Genomic DNA, 20,363 nt, shown 5'->3' with positions numbered 1-20,363 from the left:
CCGGACCAAATGAGTTGTAAGCGGGGGGTTCCTCCTTTTTGGGGGGGGGAAAATCAGCGAAGTGGCGAAGCCACAAGCGCGCGCCTGTTTGCAGGCGCGCGAACTAGGGGGGTCCGGGGGCATGCTCTCCCGGAAAATTTTTGAAAAACGGTTAAAATCTGGTGCATTCTAGGCCTTGTTTTGAGGGTTAAGAGCAGCATTGTTTTGGTGCTAAAACTAGTAAAACAAGAAGAGCAAACGCTCGATCGAGTCACTTTCGCAGTTCTGAATATTATATGAGGCATCAGATGGACAGGAAGAAATTGCTATTCACAACACAATGAGTCACGTTCACATAAAATTTGAGCCCGGTCACTTTTATAGTTTCCGAGAAAAGCCCAACGTTAAGTTGTGTGTTGCCGAACAGAAAAGGCTAGTTATCTCCCTTGTTTTTCTGATAACGTTCGTAAAAGGCTACAGATGTAAATACTTTGATGTAAAGAATAATCCTACAAAGTTTCAATCACATCCGATGAACTTTGTCAAAGATACAAAATGTCTAATTTTTCCTTTGACGCTGACCTGTGACCTTGAAAAAGGTCAAAGGTCAACGAAACCATCGTTAAAGTGTAGAGGTCATTGGAGGTCACGACTAAACAAAATATGAGCCCGATCGCTTTGATAGTTTCCGAGAAAAGTCCAACGTTAAGGTGGTGTCTACGGACGGCCGGCCGGACAGACTAACACTGACCGATTACATAGAGTCACTTTTTCTCAAGTGACTCAAAAACGATCATATAGGTTTTCGCATCCATGGGAGGTAATCGGAACCGACCAAACAGACTGAACCAGTAGCGCGACATATGTCGTGACAACCAGGTGACAGTATAGGTAAAGTAGCGTGACGTATGTCGCGACAACCAGCCTAAGGGTTAAGAAGGATGTGAAGCAAATGAAAATGCAAACACACATGATGCATACTTTAAGAGAGAAATATGGAGGGAAAGAAAGCATGTGTGTGTCTGTCTGCGTGTATATGTCTGTGTGTGTTTAATGCAACAAATAGCTGTATGTTATACATTCAAAACATGTGGACACTTCACAAGGAAAAGTCAGATACTTTATTTCACCAACTCTTTATTTTTTCTGTTATGTACAGGTACAAATTTACAAACAAAGCCACTGTTTCTCTTGGAAATAATTTGCTTGTACAGCTGATTTTGGTTTCTTCTTTCTCTGGACTCTTTTTCTGTACAGAAGAATGAACTACCTCAGCAGGGCCGGACCAAATGAGTTGTAAGGGGGGGGTTCCTCCTTTTTTTGGGGGGGGAAAATCAGCGAAGTGGCGAAGCCACAAGCGCGCGCCTGTTTGCAGGCGCGCGAACTAGGGGGTTCCGGGGGCATGCTCCCCCGGAAAATTTTTGAAAAACGGTTAAAATCTGGTGCATTCTGGGCCTTGTTTTGAGGGTTAAGAGCAGCATTGTTTTGGTGCTAAAACTAGTACAAGAAGAGCAAACGCTCGATCGAGTCACTTTCGCAGTTCTGAATATTATATGAGGCATCAGATGGACAGGAAGAAATTGCTATTCACAACACAATGAGTCACGTTCACATAAAATTTGAGCCCGGTCACTTTTATAGTTTCCGAGAAAAGCCCAACGTTAAGTTGTGTGTTGCCGAACAGAAAAGGCTAGTTATCTCCCTTGTTTTTCTGATAACGTTCGTAAAAGGCTACAGATGTAAATACTTTGATGTAAAGAATAATCCTACAAAGTTTCAATCACATCCGATGAACTTTGTCAAAGATATAAAATGTCTAATTTTTCCTTTGACGCTGACCTGTGACCTTGAAAAAGGTCAAAGGTCAACGAAACCATCGTTAAAGTGTAGAGGTCATTGGAGGTCACGACTAAACAAAATATGAGCCCGATCGCTTTGATAGTTTCCGAGAAAAGTCCAACGTTAAGGTGGTGTCTACAGACGGCCGGCCGGCCGGACAGACTAACACTGACCGATTACATAGAGTCACTTTTTCTCAAGTGACTCAAAAACCAAAAACAATCAAAGCAAGGTACATGCTTTTTCCAGGGGTGGGGTTCCGGAACCCCTGGAACCCCCCCCCCTGGGTCCGGCCCTGCTCAGGATAGTCTATTTTTTCTTATGTAGAGATTTCTTTCTAACTTCACAAGCATGCAGTGATGAAAAGTGATTGTTCATAATTGTTCTGACCAAGATGGCTATTATTCCCTTGAACAACAACAGCCTGCTAGAAAACATGTCACTAATAATCTTGAGCTCACATGATGAATACATGTTAAAACTTGAGGAACAAGGCAGAAACTTAAACAGACATGTTAAGAATACTGCACAATATCACAGTCTTTATTTCACACAAAAATGCACTGTGGGAAAAACGAAGGCAAAAGTAATAAATTACATTTCTACATCTTCTCTTTCTATAACCATGCAAACGTTTTTCTAAATTTCACTCACGACTTTACAATGTTAAACATCTTTGTAACTGGAGAATCACAATCTATACTGTTACGTTAAAAAAAAAAAGTATTTTTTTCATTCACTGTCAACCATCCCTCTTACACAGAAAAAAACCCCACTCGTTCTTGTAGATGTTACTAATAATGCTGTTGAGCAGTTTAGCATGAATCTTTTTTCACCAATTTGGGTTGTCACCAGATAGGTGTTCAACAAAACCACCAAAGGAACCACAACATAAAACATGGCTGGAAGTGTGGCCCCAGATATTAATTACTACTTCTTTCTTTCCATTTTTCAGCCTGAATCACAAGACCTATGAGACGTGATGGGTGATTAAAACTTAGGATGGTGCTGAAACCAAACCAGCGGGACCGTGTCCAAGAGTCTGACCACCGACTGTACTTTCCAGGGGTTTGAAACCAAGTTCTTCTGTTGGGATGCCAAACTGTCGAAGCTTGGACTCGTATGTTCGGAGTAAATCGTTGTGAGCCTGTGATTGTGAAAAAGAAAAATTGTTAATTTAAGTTCCCTCGCAAAATGACTATATTCTTAAGCAGGTAGACACAATTCCACAGAAGTTGATCTTTGTAGAAGTCTCAATGTACATAATTCTTTTTAAAAGCACACTAAATCATACTGAAATATGCTACACAAAACAGTAAAATATGCAATCTCTCTGTCTCTTACACACAAGATCAAATGCTCTAAAACACACACACACACACACACAACCATACACTTCTTCCATATCAACACCAATACTGACCTTGCAAACACGAGCCAGCTCATACTGAAGATCTTTGATAGCGCTGTTCTTAGAGTCCAGCACATCCTGTGACATAACAGGATAAATGTTAGTACAAACTCTGTCAGCACCCAATTTGTCCACAGACACCAGAAGCGTCAAACAAGTGAACTAGTTACACAATTTAAGTGACACTTCCTTTTTGAATCATTGTCATGAACAGGTTTGTTTCACCTCAAAACCACACACAGAAATTAACCAGCTAAAGTATCTGACCAAACAAATAAAGACTGGGCAGAAAAGAGATGTGTTGCGACTGCCTTCAACTTAAAGTCTCGTACTTCTTTACTTTCTTCAACCCCCTGCCCATACCAACATATATTCTAGGTGACATAACAGTATCTCTCCCCCCCCCCCCCCCCCCCCCCCATGTTTCTCTACTAAAGCTAACAGTGCATAAAAGACATTATAATTACTAATACATGTATATGCAATTGTTAACAGACATGAGAACAGAGATTAATAAAAGAATCTGTCAGTGACAAAAGGTTGCACGATAACAAATACATTCCGAGACAGTATACTATAAACGGCTCAAAAACATTTTTTTCCCCAAAAGTCAAAAGATTCTTATCAGGGCTTACAACCAAAGCCAAATTTCAACAGGCTCGATCTTTTGCACAATACAAATCAGGCATGGGAATTGAAAATTGTAAAAAAGGCTGAACATTTATAACTGAAGACGCGAAGCGTCAATTCGACGCCTAGTCTTACTAGGGGGGTCCGGGGGCATGCCCCCCCAGACAAAAATGTCTCCAAAGAACCCAGATGGTGCAATCTGGTGTCATCTGAGCTCCAAGTTTGCCATTAAATTCTGTTTTTAGAATCAGAGTTTTTAGTACCAATTTTTGCTTTTTTGAAGAAAAAAAATATATTCATGTATTATATGGTTTAAATTTGTTAAAAAATTGATCTGTTGAGACAAACAGGAAAATGTAACTTCTAACACAATCGGTGCAATCTGGTTTACTTTCAAACATAAAAGTTCAAGTAACTGAGGCGGGCGGTAGCAGTGCGTGAACAAAGTACAGAAAGTTTTCGCGGGCTTTTGCGCAAAGGCAAAAATAACCGGTGCAAAAATAACCCCCTTTATTTTTTCGGCGGACACTTTTGCTTTTTCGGCGGAACAAAAAAAAAATTCGGCGGGGACAATTCCCATGCCTGACAAATGCATGTCCGCCTTACCTCCAGTTTTCTGGTGACGACAGTGAGGGCAGTGGGGTCAAGGTTGGACGCTGACAACACTTCGTTCAGCTGTGCTTCCTTCTTCTCTAGAGTATCGGCAAGGGCACTCAATTTCTTCTCCAGAAGCAGGTTCTTGAAACTGCTCTTCTGCTGCACCTCGTGAATGGCCTTCACGAACTTGCGATACAGATCATCTCTCTCCTCCTGGGTCTGTGAGAAGAAAATCATATATAAAATTCAAATGTTATAGGCACCCCATGAGACGGAAGATCAAATGAACACAAAAGCAGATTAATCTGGACTGTCTTCTCTCTTGATACAGCCAACTGATCAACAACTCTGTTCCGTTTTCATTGTAAAACATACCTTTTATTGTGAGACTCATTGTTGTGTATCTATATCAGTAAGTTGTTAGCCTGTTCTAACAATGGCCTTTACCCGCAGACTGCCTGCACTTGGTGGAAAAACACCGAGACAAAGAATAAAAAGTTCTCACAATGAATGCATCAAGGAACACAATTTACATTCTGGCAATTTATCGAAGAATACATCTGGATGGATATTTCTATAAAACAACAGCTGAACACAAACAAATGTTATGTCTGGAGAGACTAAAAGCAAAACATTACACCAATCTAACCTTGTGGAATCTCTGCTCCAGCACTTCATGCTCCCATTTGAGCGCCCTGAAATCGTCTTCTGTGATTTTTAACCTTGCTTTTGTCATCTGAAACACAGAAACAAGAGAACATAACATTAAATAAGGCAGAACCAAAACAATCACTAACTCAAGTTGGCCAATGGACTCACCAACAGCTAAAACAGAAATCTGTGAATGGCTTCTTCACACATTAGTACTGTGGCAAACAAAAAAAGCAAACAAAAATACCTTTAAAGAGGGGGACAAAGCAGTAGCACTTAATTTCAAATTACAAATTGGTTTATGTATATTATGCTAGAAAATCCTTGAATAACATTACAACCCTATGTGACAATGTGCACTTTTAGTGCTTACAGCCAAGTGCCCTAACAGACTTTTGCCCTTACAGCAAGTGCCTTAACAAACTTTCTGCGCCTTAGCAGACGACACGAACTTCTTCTCTACACAGCTTATTTACATCTGAGCGGCGGCCATGTTTTATTCCGCCTAAAATCTATTTTTAGATTGATTGAGTGCACGTGCTATTTTATGCAATCTAAGGCTATATATTACTTTTAGATGTCAATAATGAATGGATATAGACACTATATGTTGCGGTATGTTCGTGCTTAAGTACTTTTTAAGGCCCTGTTGTTCCTTAAATTGCTTTAATGTTCGATCAGCTCCGACCCAAACCTTCGACGCTATCTGAGTTTTAGCGCCCAGTAGGTGACGTCTGGAATTCATTTATTATCTCCATAATTGTAACTTTTTCGTAAATCTAACTTAGTGCACTTCATTTCTTATTCCCTTAAAGCCATATGTACTCGATGACTATACACGCTAATTGCTTTACCAACAGCTGGAGACAGACTAAATTAAGTTCCCTGCAAAATATTGTGGTCTAGGACCCCTTAAATGTTGAGATATTTGAATTTTCATTTTGATCTGGATCGTCCTATTTATAGATTTGGCAACACATGTAACGTTGATGCAAGGGAGAGAACACCGCGGCTTTGTTGACATCCTCACTTTTTCAGAGGCTAGAACAAGCTGTAATGCATGTATTATGGTCCGCGCATGGTGACGTATCGTCATTATATGGTCTTATGGTGCGTTTGACATCGATTGTGGGCAAACTACACTTTGTAAACACGGGAGTGCGTTAGTATGCCTTTAAGGATACTTTTTGAGTTAAAGTGCATTAATAAATGTTTGGATCAAGTAAATCAAAGTTTTCCTCAGTTTGACCGGTGTCTCGCTATGTGATGTCACACGCGTCATTTTGGCGACCTGTGTTTCTTTGTCAAGTTTTACGTCACATAACTTGTCATAAGTTCCATTTTACCGCAAGTATAACACATGTATGGAAAGTTCAGGAGTTCATTTTGTTATGGAGTGAATTGTATTTGGTACAGCATAGGTGTCAACCTATACGGTTTGGCCGTATTGCTGTACGGGAAAAATGCATTTTTTACCCAATACGGTGTATAGGAAAATCTATACGGGCAAAAGAAGAATATACGGCGAAAAGAAAAAATTACAGCAAAGTTAAAATGAATGATAACAATGGAGATTGAGAGACAACGATCGACGCTTTCATGCAGACGACTCTCAAACGTTGTCATTGCGCATACTCAGACTCTTTTTCCACTTGACTTCCTATAAATCACTTCCGGTTTCCGGTACATTCTATCAAGCGTCGATCAACAAGCATGGCATCGCAAAGTTATCCTCCAGCTAAAAAGCTGAAAACTACATCGCAAAGTGGATCCGGACGACATCTTAAAGAGTGGGAGAGCCCAATTTTTAACAACGGTGCATACGCTGGATGGATTAAATCTTCATCAGAAGGCCCAGACTACTCGTTTTGTGTCCCATGCAGGAAACATGTGAAAGTGCGTGCCTCTGGATTTTACGACCTGAAGAGCCATTTTTCAACACGTGGGCACAAAGACATGGTGGCGAAATCGAAATCTTTTCGATCGATGGAAGAACATTTCAAGCCAGCGAAAGCGCCAGAAGTGAGCTCTAATATATTCCCGACACCCTCACTTCATACCTGCAAGTGAAGATGAACTGTGATGTGCCCTGTTTTGAAGTGCAACCATCCAGTGCATTGGAAGAGTCGGCCAAGTCAGCCACCAAGAAGTACAACAAGGAGCATTGTTGACTGGGAGTGGGTGTGGGTTGGTAGCATTTATTTCTGAGCAGCATTAAATATTTCTCAATTTTATAAGGTCTTGAGCTGTCTAATAAGGTTTTGGAAGGCCTCATATAAGGGCAACACCAATGATAGGTTGACACCTATGGTACAGGGAGTGGTTTATTTGAGCAATCTTTATTTTGCTGGGTTTCGATCGTTAATCGGTCATTAATTCTGAGTAATTAATCATAATTACTTTTTGATCTGGACTTCCATAGTTATATTTTATGACATGGTTTAAAAGTATTTTTCATGCTGGTTTTATAGCAACAAACCGATTTCTAATGTGTGCATTTTTTGTAAAGTTATCGGCTGTCAAAGATCCTAAATAAACACAGATTTGGCTAGCATGCGGTTCTAGACAGCCGTTCGGGGAGTATTCGAGAGCCGCTTCCAGTGCAGTCGGCGCGGACAGTATAAATAGCATCCCGGTACCAGCATAAGTATTCAGTTCGTGTCTCGGCTCCACTGACTGAGGAGATGTAGTTCAACTTTGTATGTTGTGGCTTGTAGCCACCGGCCTCGGTCGGGTTGGCGAAGAGGAGGAGGGAAGATCGAGAGACACAGAAATAAAGTTTGTCATGCCAGTATACAGCTGTTGTTGTCACAATGTCATCTGTTGTGTCCGAGAGAGTGAGTCCGTAACACATCAAGAGAAGAGAAACAAAACGAGAGTTTCCGAACCTCTACACCTAAAATGCATCAAGTCACTGATGACAAAATATGGGTGCATGAGCGGTATGTAACCTCTGCCTGAACAGTTTTTCAGTCAATAACACTATTCTTCCCTGCTTCAGATCTTTCCTTTTGTCACCACACTCTGAAAGCTTATCCAAGTGCAAGAGTTCTGCTTCAAGGCATAGACACATGCACTCATGACAAAATAAAAACTAAAGAACAAGATGCAGGCAAGGATAAACATTTGTGCAAAATCTAAAGAAAAGCACCATGTGTACCCTGAGCGTCCCATTGTGCCAGAATTCTACTGTTTTTTTAATAGCCAAATACACTCATGACAAATTAAAGCCAAACCAACAAGACATAAGCAAGGCTAAACAATTTTCTAAAATCTAAAGAAAAGCACAACCATAGCGCAATTTTCTAAAATCTAAAAAAAAAAGCACATGGCGTACCCTGAGCGTCTCCTTGTCCTTTTCGTAGTTGGCCAGCTGTCTGCGCAGATCTTCCACCTCTTCCCTGGCTCGCTGCAGCGGCTCCGTTAGTCGCTTGTTCTCCGCTGTCAGCTCTGCCATCTTCTTCTCCATCCTCTCCTCCTTCTTCTTCATCTCCTCCACTTGTTCCTGCAACAATCACCGTCATGTTTACTGGTTTCTTCTCACTTTGCTTTTGTGTTCTTGCTTCCTAAAACATTCACTACCATTCTTTGTGTGGTTGTTCTAGTTTGCCTAGTTTAATTCCAATGTTGCATTGTAACTTCAAGCGAATCAAAAATAATGGAAAAATTGTACAGGCAATGCAAAGTATGCATAATACATCTTGAATTTGCAGTAGCATTCGGTTTTACATGTAGTGCTTTTCAGTGCAATTTAGCGCTGTACACTGCAACAAATCTGCCCACTTGCTCCGATTCGAACATGTCCACCTATGTTATGCTTTGCTAACTTTGTTTTTCTGTCCCCAGAACTAGAGTCTATTTAGGACATAACGTGGTTATATGCTGAGCCACCGATTTTCTGTCAAGACAAATGATACTCAATGAAAGTCTGTCAGAACAAGAATGCTGTGATCATCATTCAATACTGCACACATACCTTCAGTGTGTTTATGAGAGCCAAGTTGTTGAGAGTGATGTCGTTGTAGTAGTTCTTGATGTCGCTGAAGGCCTTCTCGTGGTTCTTCATGAGAGTGTTGATCTGTCCGTTCTTGCGCTCCTCGATCTCGTGGATCTCTGTCTTGCGCCTCAGGTCCAGCTCATCTCTCAAGGCACGCATCTTCTTCTCGTACTTGCCCTCGATCTCACGAGCCTGTCGCTCAAAGTCGTGTCGCAGCTGTGTGATCTGTTCATCAGTGCTCTGAAAGAAAACAGGGGTTCCACAATCAGCACAGTTTTAAAAATAAAACAAACTAGACACACATTACTGGTGATGACTGTATAATTTTTTTAGAATTCACCAAGCAGTCCGATTTAAACCTTAGTTCTTGATCAGCCTGCTGTCTTTGGTAAGAAGACAAAGATTGCAAAACATGCGCAAACGTTTGTCAAAATAACCATACCCCCTCCCCCCCAAAAAAATGCAAGGCAGTTCCTACGTAACCTGTTATTTAAAATAATTATGGTACTTTTTGAAGCGAAACCGTCTGTGCAAAACGCAACTGAATTATATGCTTGACAAGCAAAAGGGCAAGATCATCTTACTGACAGTAACATCGCCAACTTTGCTGGGCACACACTTCAGCCTAGAAAACTCCATTCAGACTTCATGTTTACTGACCTTCTTGAGGTTCTTGATGACATCTTCATGTGACAGCTCCTGTTCTTTGAGCTCCACCTTGAGGGCCCTCTTGTCTTTACGCAAATCCATCTCCTTGCCAGAGTGGCCGTCCTGCGCCAGCTTCAGTGCCACGGAGCTCTCTGCCTTCAGCTCTGCGATGTTGTTCTGGTGCTCGTACAGCAAGTGCTTCACTTTCTGCTTGTACACCTGTAGGTCAGGAGAGAGAAAGAAGATAAGTCCTGATATGTCTCTTCCTACAGTGGATTTATCTGACCCCACCCTTTCTGAGACCTCCAAAAATTTAAGAAATCCAGATCTTAAAAGGGAGGTAAATTTGTAGAGGTTATGAACAAAAAAGTATAAGACAGCAAAGGTCTTAAAAACAGGGAAGTCTTAAATCAGGGAGTCTTTCATTTTTTTTTGTATACAATTAACCCTTACACTGGTGCAATTCTGTAACACATGTTACATAGCCACGGGTGAATTAACAGAGAGAAAAATAAAGAAAAACGGTCATATAGGTTTTCGCATCCATGGGAGGTAATCGGAACCGACCAAACAGACTGAGCCAGTAGCGCAACATATGTCGTGACAACCAGGTGCCAGTATACGTAAAGTAGCGCGACATGTGTCGCGACAACCAGCCTAAGGTTTAGCATTCACTACTTGCTTGCTGATGTAAGTATTTGCAAGTGTACGATTATGTGTCTTAAAAATGTAATAAATAAAATCCGCCCATGTCTATGTCCTATCCCTCCTTGAGAAACACAAATGTACCTTTCTGAAATCACACATACACGAAGTGTGGGTTGAAAATGACACTGACCTTGATTTCTATCTGATGCCTCTCCTCAGCATCCTCCATCTCACGATCCTTGTTCCGGAGCTCCGCCTTTTTCTCATCCAGCTGACGCTTGGTGATCTCCCAGAACGTGTTGACCTTGTCGCGCTCCAGCTGGAAGTAGTTGCGCTCTTCTCGTTCACGGTCCAGCTCCTCGCGCAGCCTGGAGATGTGCTCCTCCAGCTGTGTACAAAACAGTCCTCAGTCAATTGATTGATGATACAAAGGACTTCTTTGCTTGCAATTTGCTTGGGATAACATACATTTGTATTGAACAATTTCAGTTGCATTATTTTGTTGCAAAAATGGAACTCCATCAACCGTCTGATGACCGGCACAGTTGGCCTAGTGGTAAGGCGTCCGCCCCGTGATCGGGAGATCGTGGGTTCGAACCCCGGCCGGGTCATACCTAAGACTTTAAAATTGGCAATCTAGTGGCTGCTCCACCTGGCGTCTGGCATTATGGGGTTAGTGCTAGGGCTGGTTGGTCCGGTGTCAGAATAATGTGACTGGGTGAGACATGAAGCCTGTGCTGCGACTTCTGTCTTGTGTGTGGCGCACGTTATATGTCAAAGCAGCACTGCCCTGATATGGCCCTTCGTGGTCGGCTGAGCGTTAAGCAAACAAACAAACAAAAAAACGTCTGATGATAGCGTGTTTTGGGAGAAGGAGAATTCTGTCTATTTTGGGTAATTTACTTCAACACATTGTGCTTGATTACGTAAGAACATTTTAAAAGATGGTATTTGGGTCCGTTTTGGCATACAGCCTTGATCCCTAGAACATGATCACAGGAAAATGTTATTTACATTTTGATGGGAGCAACGAACTGCATGACAAACTGCATAAAGTTACGTTTGGCCGACAACACTGAAGGAATGTTTAGTATCTGTAAAACTTTAAATTGTTTGTATTGTAATCTGCAACAAAAACACAAATAATTACTTTAACAATGATGTGACTCCTTCACTGCCTCTTTCACTTATACTTTCTTCTTGGGGAAAGCTGGGTTAAAAATTGTCAGCCATTTTCTATGAAAGTTTTTGTTCAAATGCATAGCCAATGCACAGATTGCTAAATTTACTGCTCACATGTAGTAGTATTAGCACAATTTTCAGGAATGGGGAAATATATTCTCATAGCACTGTTGAACTTTTAGAGACTTTCTTTTTACAAAAGGAAACACCATTATTTTGTAAGCGCCTAGGGCTATATCTAGATTAGGCGCATAAAAATGATCACAATAATAATAATAATATTTCATTTTCATTACTTTATAATTACCGTAAAGTACCGAGTACATTGTAAACGCCCATCCCCCACTTTGGAGCAAAATCCGTGCAAAAGGTGAAGTACCGAGTAAACGCCCACCCCCCACTTTTGCATGGCTAAAACAAAAACCACGAAAAATCGAGAACAGGGAGAGAAAAAAAGGAATGCCGAAGAATGTCGTGTCAGAGTTGCTTCCCCTTGCTTTTGGCCCTTGTTTCCAAGAAAATGCCGAAGCGAAAATCTTACACAGTAGAATTCAAGTTGACTGCTCTGGAGCACCTTGACAGTCAGTGCCACGGTCGAAGAGTTTGGTGTGGACAGAAAACAAATTAGGATGTGGCGAGCTAACAGAGATGTCCTTCTGCAGCATGAAACTGGAAGAGAAAAGCGAAAGTTGAAACTGCACCCTGGTCGGACTGTGAAGTCGGAGGAGTTGGAGGTGATACTTTTTACATTTAGTCAAGTTTTGACTAAATGTTTTAACATAGAGGGGGAATCAAGACGAGGGTCGTGGTGTATGTGTGTGTGTGTGTCTGTGCGTGTGTGAAGAGCGATTCAGACTAAACTACTGGACCGATCTTTATGAAATTTTACATGAGAGTTCCTGGGTATGAAATCCCCAGACGTTTTTTTTTCATTTTTTCGATAAATGTCTTTTATGACGTCATATCCGGCTTTTTGTAAAAGTTGAGGCGGCACTGTCACACCTTCATTTTTCTATCAAATTGATTGAAATTTTGGCCAAGCAATCTTCGACGAAGGCCGGACTTCGGTATTGCATTTCAGCATGGAGGCTTAAAAATTAATTAATGACTTTGGTCATTAAAAATCTGAAAATTGTAATTAAAATTATTTTTTTATAAAATGATCCAAAATTACTTTTATTTTATTCTTCATCATGTTCTGATTCCAAAAACATATAAATATGTTATATTCGGATTAAAAACAAGCTCTGAAAATTAAAAATATAAAAATTATGATTAAAATTAAATTTCCGAAATCGTTTTAAAAACAAATTTCATCTTATTCCTTGTCGGTTCCTGATTCCAAAAACATATAGCTTTGATATGTTTGGATTAAAAACACGCTCAGAAAGTTAAAACGAAGAGAGGTACAGTAAAGCGTGCTACCGCGCTGAACAGGCTCGCAACCGCTACCGCGCTGAACAGGCTCGTCACTTTCACTGCCTTTTGCACTAGCGGCGGACTACGGTCATTGTGAAAAAATGCAGTGCGTTCAGTTTCATTCTGTGAGTTCCACAGCTTGACTAAATGTAGTAATTTCGCCTTACGCGACTTGTTGAGTTTCTACAAGAAGAAAGAAGCGAAGGGCGAGTTGTTAGAAATAAAGACTTGCAGAGAAAAGCGCGACAGATAGGGACGGGTCTGAACCTTCAAGACTTTGATGCGTCAAACATGTGGCTACAAAGGTGGAAAAAACGGCACCATGTATCCATTCGCCTCTGTACGTCCTGTAACCAGAAGGTGCCGGCAGATTTTGAGGAGCAGCTCCTGCACTTCAGAAGAAATATTCTACGACTTCGTCACCGCCACATGTACGCATTAGGACAAATGCTAAACATGGACCAAACAATGGTCAGGTTTGACATGCCACCCAACCGCACAAATGAGATCAAAGCGGGTTCGCATCAAGACAACGAAAGCAGAGAAGAGGGGTTTTACAGTCGCCCTCTGTGCCGCTGCTGACGGCAGCAAGCTCCCAGCATTTCTGATCTTCAAAGAACGCACTGGAGAGATTCCTCGCCGTGTCCGCCAGCATCTCCAGATTCCAGCCAACATCCGCGTCACAGAATGGCTGGATGACACGGGACCAAGTTTTGTCCTGGACAGAACGTGTGCTTGGCCCCTCAGAGACTCGGCGCCTGCTTCTGCTGGACCACAACGCCGCTCACAGGGTAGCTGATGATCGAGCAGCTCTCGACGAGCAGGACGTGGACCTTGTGCTCGTGCCTGCTGGTTGCACAGCCCTCGCCCAACCCATCGACATCGTCAAGCCTTTCAAGGTAAATGAGACTTTAAGTTGAGTGAGTGAGTGAGTGAGTGAGTGAGTGAGTGAGTGAGTGAGTGTGTGTGTGTGTGTGTGTGTGTGTGTGTGTGTGTGTGTGTGTGTGTGTGTGTGTGTGTGTGTGTGTGTGTGTGTGTGTGTGTGTGTGTGTGTGTGTGTGTGTGTGTGTGTGTGTGTGTGTGTGTGTGTGTGTGCGTGCGTGCGTGCGTGGTCATCTTTTTGGAGTTGTGCAGTGGAATGACAATTGTTGCTCCATAATTTCTCTTTGACATTCAACGGAAGATCTGACGGCGGTTCCTGATTCTGAATGTGCAGGATCGGGTGCGCGACAGCTGGGTAACGTGGATGGTAGAGCCCAGACCCCCCACTGCTGCAGGCAACCTTAGGCAGCCCACCCGCCAGAACGTCGTCAACTGGGTGGGGAGAGCCTGGGACGGCGTAGGATGTGACGTCATCACCAAGGCCTTCCTCAGGTGCGGTGTGTCCAATGCCCTGGACGGCAGCGGGGACGATCAGATCCTGGAGTGGTTCCCAGAGGAGATCGGGGTGGCACTTCCTCACGACGGCGACGCCGCTGCTGCTGCCGAGGAGAACGCAAGCGACGCCAGTCTGACTAGTGATGAAGAATCACCTGCTTCAGACTCTGATGAAGCAATGTAGACAGTTGACGATTGTTGTTGAAAGTTTCAAGTTGTTCTGTTTTTCAAGTTCAAGTTTCAAGTTGAAGTTCAAGTTGTTTTTGAATAAAAGCCGTTTTTGTTGAATAGACATGCTTTCAATGTGTTCATTTATGAGTGATGGTGTGTAAGCCTTACGTATGTCTGTCTGCGAGTTTGACAATTTTATAATACACAAAATATCTTCATGTTGCTTCACATTTGCTTTAGTTTGAACAAACATAACACTTTATCTGGTATGATTATATGAATCATGTCTCCATTGCAATGAAGAATATGTTCGTGCATAGGGTCAAGTACCGAGTATAAGCCCACCCCCCCACTTTTGTCCGAAATTCGTGCAGAGGGGGGGTGGGCTTATACTCGGTACTTTACGGAATAATCACTTCGCTTAAAAATGTGGGTTGCTTCCTTCTTACACCATACCTGCAAGTTAACCAATGAATAAAAAGAAAAGAAATAACAAACCTGTTCTTTCGACATTTCTTCTGTAGAGATTCCATCGATGACAGTGGGGGCCTTTGCTGACTTCTTCCCTTTCTTCCCCTTCCCCTTCCCCTTTTTCCCACTCTTCTTCTTTTTGGGTGGCTGTAACAAAACATGAGAAAAAGTAAGACAGACTTTCAGAAAAATGCAGAACTAATGTAATGGGCACACTACAAGTACAACTCACAAGTGGACTACCGTGTAGTAATTATTATTAAGCCCTGAAAGAGGCATTGTGGTTGAACGAAGTGCATCAAAATGGAAGAACACTATATAAAGCATTAATTCTGCCCTTAATTGTTTATGAAGGTCTGTCGTGTGGGTATACCTGTGCAGAGTTTTATGCGTGTCACAGGGAGGGCCAGTGTGCAAAGGCACAGGCCTCAACAGTGCTGACAAAAAAACTAGTCACCAGGTGTTTGCTTATAGAAGAAACAGGAATGTTGATGATGCAGTGTTGTATGTTCTTAATAAGATGTATTCTCATTTAGACAAGCCGGGTTCTTACATTCGTTTGATGTTTTTTTACTTCTCCAGTACTTTTAATACCATTCAGCCACATTTAATGGCAGACAAGCTTTGTAAGATGAATGTTCCAGCTTCCACCATTCTCTGGATCATGGACTATTTGACGAAGAGGCCTCAGTTTGTGAAAATGGGAGATAACCTAGTGTTTGACACTGTGTGCACAAATACAGGCGCACCACAGGGCACAGTTCTCTCTCCTTTTCTTTTTTCTTTGTATACAGCTGATTTTAGTACTTCTGGCGACTCATGCCCCATGGCAAAGTTTGCCGATGACACTGGACTGGTTGAACTAATGACTGACGAAGACGACTCTGACTACAGGCGGGAGGTAGATAAGTTTGTTGGTTGGTGTGATGATAATTATCTAGAACTTAATGTAGGCAAGACTAAGGAAATGATTATGGACAATAGGAGGAAGGAACATGTACATGGGGATATATATAGTGATTAAGGGGGAGGTTGTAGAGACAGTAGAGCAGTATAAGTATTTGGGAATAATCATAGATAATAAGTTGACATGGAAGCCCAATATTGATGCTATTGTGAAGAAGCTCCACTCCCGCCTGTACTTTTTGAGAAAACTCAGATCTTTTAATGTTAGACAAGAGATTCTCCAGATGTTTTATACTTCAACCTGCAATAGTGTGCTGTACTTTGGATCTGTGTGTTGGAGTAGCAGCATCAGCAAGCAGGACAGGGATAGATTAGAGAAGTTCATTAAGAAAGCAGGTGGGGTAGTTGGGAGGAAGCAGGACACTTTTGCATCAACGCAGGAACGACGACTGACTGACAGGCTACAGAAGATTTTGACCGATGACACGCACCCACTCAGACCTGAACTTGACAGCAGACGGATAGACAGAAGCTTAAGATTTAGACAGCCATACACAAGAACCACACACTACAGAAACTCATTCATTCTATCTGCAATTCACATCTTCAACTCTCAGGTGGGGCGCTAGGTGCTGGTGCTGTCGCTCTGACAACGGCATAATCTTTACATCCTTTTATGAGTTGTTTTTCTCTGTTGTTAGTTATATTGACTTATAGGATACAAATGTGAGAAGATAATGTGGTTAAAGTGTGATAAGGTGATAATGTGATATAATTTTTAAACAGGCAATGCATTGCTTCTATTTGTAGGCTTATTTTAGAAAGTGTGTGGGTACAATGTTTGCATGTAACGATATGATGGGAATATGCGATGTGAATGTTACTACATGCATGGTTGATTGATTGATTAATTGATTGATTTTACAGACACACAGTGAAGCTTGTAATTTCTCTTTTAGAGATGAATAAAGATTATTGTATTGTATTGCTTCCGAAAAGAGCAAACACAATATTTACAGACAGCATATCTGACAATCATGCGCTGCTGATTTGCCAACCAAAGGCGTGTACACATTCAGAGGGGATTGTAGCTTTTGTTTCTGATGCAGGTCTGACCTGCATCAGAAACAAAAGCTACAATCCCCTCTAAATCTTAAAATGGCAGCTTTAGAAGAGGTTCTTAATATCTGCAATTGTGCTGAAATAAATAACTACAAAGGTGTCTTGTGAATATGATATCTGATGTTTCTAAGTTTGATGATCGCTTTCTATTTCGGTATCCTCACAGCCTCCATTGATCATGGCAACCTGTGTCGAACTTCGAACAAGCAGCCCAGAGTGTTTCAAACCAATTTATCCTTCATTAATGCAACTGCGTAACAACTAAAATATCATATACTCAAAATCTTGATTCGCAAAAACTCAAAAATAGCTGAAAGGAAAGAAACAATCTCTAATAGTCGAAGCAAAACTCGACCTTTTTTACCACAGCTTTCTGTTATGATTCCTTGGCGCTCACTTTCATGACAACAGATTTTCAACCATTTGATAGAACATGTTTAAAACTTGAACGATAAAAGACACTGTTTTTCGTATGTTATTCCATTGTTTTCACACTCACCATTTTGTCTGACTAGGTTGACTGCTGGTAGATAAAATCCAGTCTTATGTGTGATTTTTTGCAGACACCTCACGGAAGCGTCAAGATGGTTGTCCACAGCAACAGTGCCCGGATGTCAATATGGCGCATATCTCGTTGTTTCGAATGTTGATGGATTATTTAATGCAATGTTTGATTTTTTAATTTAGCTTATCGAAAGCCATACCTTTAACTATCACATGGTTTTACACTGGGTTTCTTAGAAATAAATTAACCGTCCGTTTACATAATCGATCAATCTCCAGGGGAAGTAATAACCTTTGGAGGTGTTTGGCGCAGATTCGGAATTGGGGCAGAGACTTCACTCTGAGCTTTTAATTCGAACTATTCGCGCAAAGCGCCGCTGCCGCGTTAGATAGAACTGACTTGCTCCAAGGAATCAGTTACTGGCTCATACATCTATACAGATTGAGCCTCGTTGCTTTTTTAGGAGCAAAAGTAAATAACATTAAAATAAACTGAAACTGTGACGACACTCGATCAGCCGGTCACTCTTACTTCAGTGCCGAATCATCCGGTGTGTCACAGTGTGTGTGTGTGCGACGGTGTGTGTGTCAGTGTTTGTTGCCTAACTGAAGACATCATGTTAATCTGAAGAAAATGCTAATTTCTCGCTGTTTTAAAGCTCAGAGACTCATGACACAAAGCACACATGCTTTAGAAGTTTCTCAGTCTTTATTCAATTCAATCCTCAAACTTTTGCTAGTCACGTAAGCGTAAACACACACAGATAAAGAATTAAACAAAGACCGAGTCATAAAATACAAGATGCTCCCCCGTAAAACTCCCCGCCACATTCCTGCGGAATTTCCTGTCATTAAACATAGTCAGTGGAACCCCCAAGGTCATCTAATTCTATTGTTGCTATAATCGGAGACCGTCTGCCATAGGCTGGCGTTCACGGCCGTGGCTGCACTGTCTGCGGTTTCCCGCGAGCTAAAGTGTGTGTGTGTGTGTGCAGGTGTGTGTGTGTATGTGTGTCAGTGTGACTGAGTGTGAGCCTGTGAGTGTGTGTATGTGTGTGTGTACGTGCGTCACCGTATGCATGTGTATGTGTACGTGCGTGAGTGTTTGTGTGTTCGTGTCACAGTGTGTGTGTATGTTTGTTTGTTTGTGCGTGTGTGTGTGTGTGTTTGTGTGCGGTGTGCCTTGTGTGCGTGTGTGTGTGCGTGCATGCGTGCGTTTGTGTGTATCACGGTGCGCACGCCGTGTGTGTGTGCGTGTGTGTGTGTGTGTGCCGGTGTGTAGCCTAACTGAGTGTGTTTTTGAGGGTATCGCCGGTGTGTTCCAGAATGTGACTGAAGGAGTCAATCAATATGAGGCTTATATCGCGCGTAATTATAAGCGCAGGGATTTATTTATTTTTCATTTTATTTTTATTTTATGCAATTTATATCGCGCACATATTCAAGGCGCAGGGATTTCTTTATGCTGTGTGAGATGGAATTTTTTTTACACAGTACGCATTCACATTGGCCAGCAGATCCGGCGCAGCCATTTCGGCGCATATCCTTCTTTTCACGGCCTATTATTCCAAGTCACACGGGTATTTTGGTGGACATTTTTATCTATGCCTATACAATTTTGCCAGAAAAGACCCTTTGGTCAATCGTGGGATCTTTAACGTGCACACCCCCAATGTAGTTGTACACGAAGGGACCTCGGTTTTTCGTCTCATCCGAAAGACTAGCACTTGAACCCACCACCTAGGTTAGGAAAGGGGGGAGAAAATTGCTAACGCCCTGACCCAGGGTCGAACTCGCAACCTCTCGCTTCCGAGCGCAAGTGCTATACCACTCGGCCACCCAGTGACGGCCACCCAGTCCACTCTCGACGGAAAGCAGCCAGGATGTTCCCGTTCGGTGAGCGTTCAAATGGAAGGGTGTTTGTACTGTGTGTAAAAGCCTGACAGTATATATATGACTAGAGGAATACCCGGCTTCGCCGGGGTGAATCGCGAGACAGAGACAGACAGCGTGGCGGTTCATCACAATCACCTCTGCAGGCGAAGTCCTGTCAAACGGGATTGAGAATTTTAGAGCTTATTTCTTAGCCCTATATTATCTGTTGTGGCTTCTCAAATGCCAGAACATACAGACAGACAAAAGCCGCTAGACCCCATCACAAACAGAACTCTACAATCCACAGGTTTTTGCCCACACACACACACACACAAACACACACACAGAGAAGCCGTATATATATATATATATATATATGTATATCTATATCTATAAATATATAGAGATAGGTGAGAGTGTATTTTTCGCGTGGCTATAAATTGATTCGACCTTTTCACTTTGACAGTAAGAACAATTTACGGGTGCAAGGGAAGCGTTCTGGACAGCGCAGTGACATTCTAAAAATAGTTACTCAGAAACGGGAATTTGGGGTGAACGGCGCGAGACAGAGACAGACAGCGTGGCGGTTCACCACAATCACCTTTGAAGACGAAGTCCTGTCAAACGGGATTGAGAATTTTAGAGCTTATTTCTTGGCCCTATATTATCTGCTGTGGCTTCTCACATGCCAGAACATACAGACAGACAAAAGCCGCTAGACCACATCACAAACAGAACTCTACAATACACAGGTTTTTGCCCACACACACACACAAACACCCACACACAAACACCCACACACACAGAGAAGCCGTATATATATATGCATATCTGTATCTATAAATATATAGAGATAGGTGAGAGTGTATTTTTCGCGTAGCTATAAATTGATTCGACCTTTTCACTTTGACAGTAAGAACAACTTACGGGTGCAAG

At 42.0% G+C, this 20,363-nt stretch overlaps 1 protein-coding gene across 1 annotated transcript; it reads right to left on the bottom strand.

Moving 5' to 3' along the window:
- Positions 1 to 1,099: 1,099 nt before the first annotated feature.
- LOC138974937 (dynein regulatory complex subunit 4-like) lies at positions 1,100 to 17,698 on the bottom strand. The gene is made up of 10 exons (XM_070347648.1): positions 17,548 to 17,698; positions 15,048 to 15,167; positions 10,591 to 10,788; positions 9,765 to 9,971; positions 9,084 to 9,344; positions 8,445 to 8,612; positions 5,106 to 5,192; positions 4,466 to 4,675; positions 3,242 to 3,307; positions 1,100 to 2,965 (listed from the first exon to the last, which is right to left on the bottom strand). The coding sequence occupies exons 1-10, from the start codon at positions 17,548 to 17,550 to the stop codon at positions 2,816 to 2,818; spliced, it is 1,470 nt and encodes a 489-aa protein (XP_070203749.1). The 5' UTR covers positions 17,551 to 17,698; the 3' UTR covers positions 1,100 to 2,815.
- Between the last annotated feature and the right edge of the window lie 2,665 nt (positions 17,699 to 20,363).

The sequence above is a fragment of the Littorina saxatilis genome, linkage group LG1 (assembly GCF_037325665.1).
Source record: "Littorina saxatilis isolate snail1 linkage group LG1, US_GU_Lsax_2.0, whole genome shotgun sequence".
NCBI lineage: Eukaryota > Metazoa > Mollusca > Gastropoda > Littorinimorpha > Littorinidae > Littorina > Littorina saxatilis.
The sequence above is the reverse complement of the archived record's forward strand: the minus strand, read 5'-3'. Positions and strand labels throughout refer to the sequence as shown.

Excerpts from the sequence above, each read along its gene's own strand:
- LOC138974937 (XM_070347648.1), bottom strand. Across the intron at positions 10,789-15,047 it reads AAGAAATGTCGAAAGAACAG|CTGGAGGAGCACATCTCCAG; the intron begins GTTTGTTATTTC and ends TTTTGTACACAG. Across the intron at positions 9,972-10,590 it reads GGCATCAGATAGAAATCAAG|GTGTACAAGCAGAAAGTGAA; the intron begins GTCAGTGTCATT and ends CCTGACCTACAG.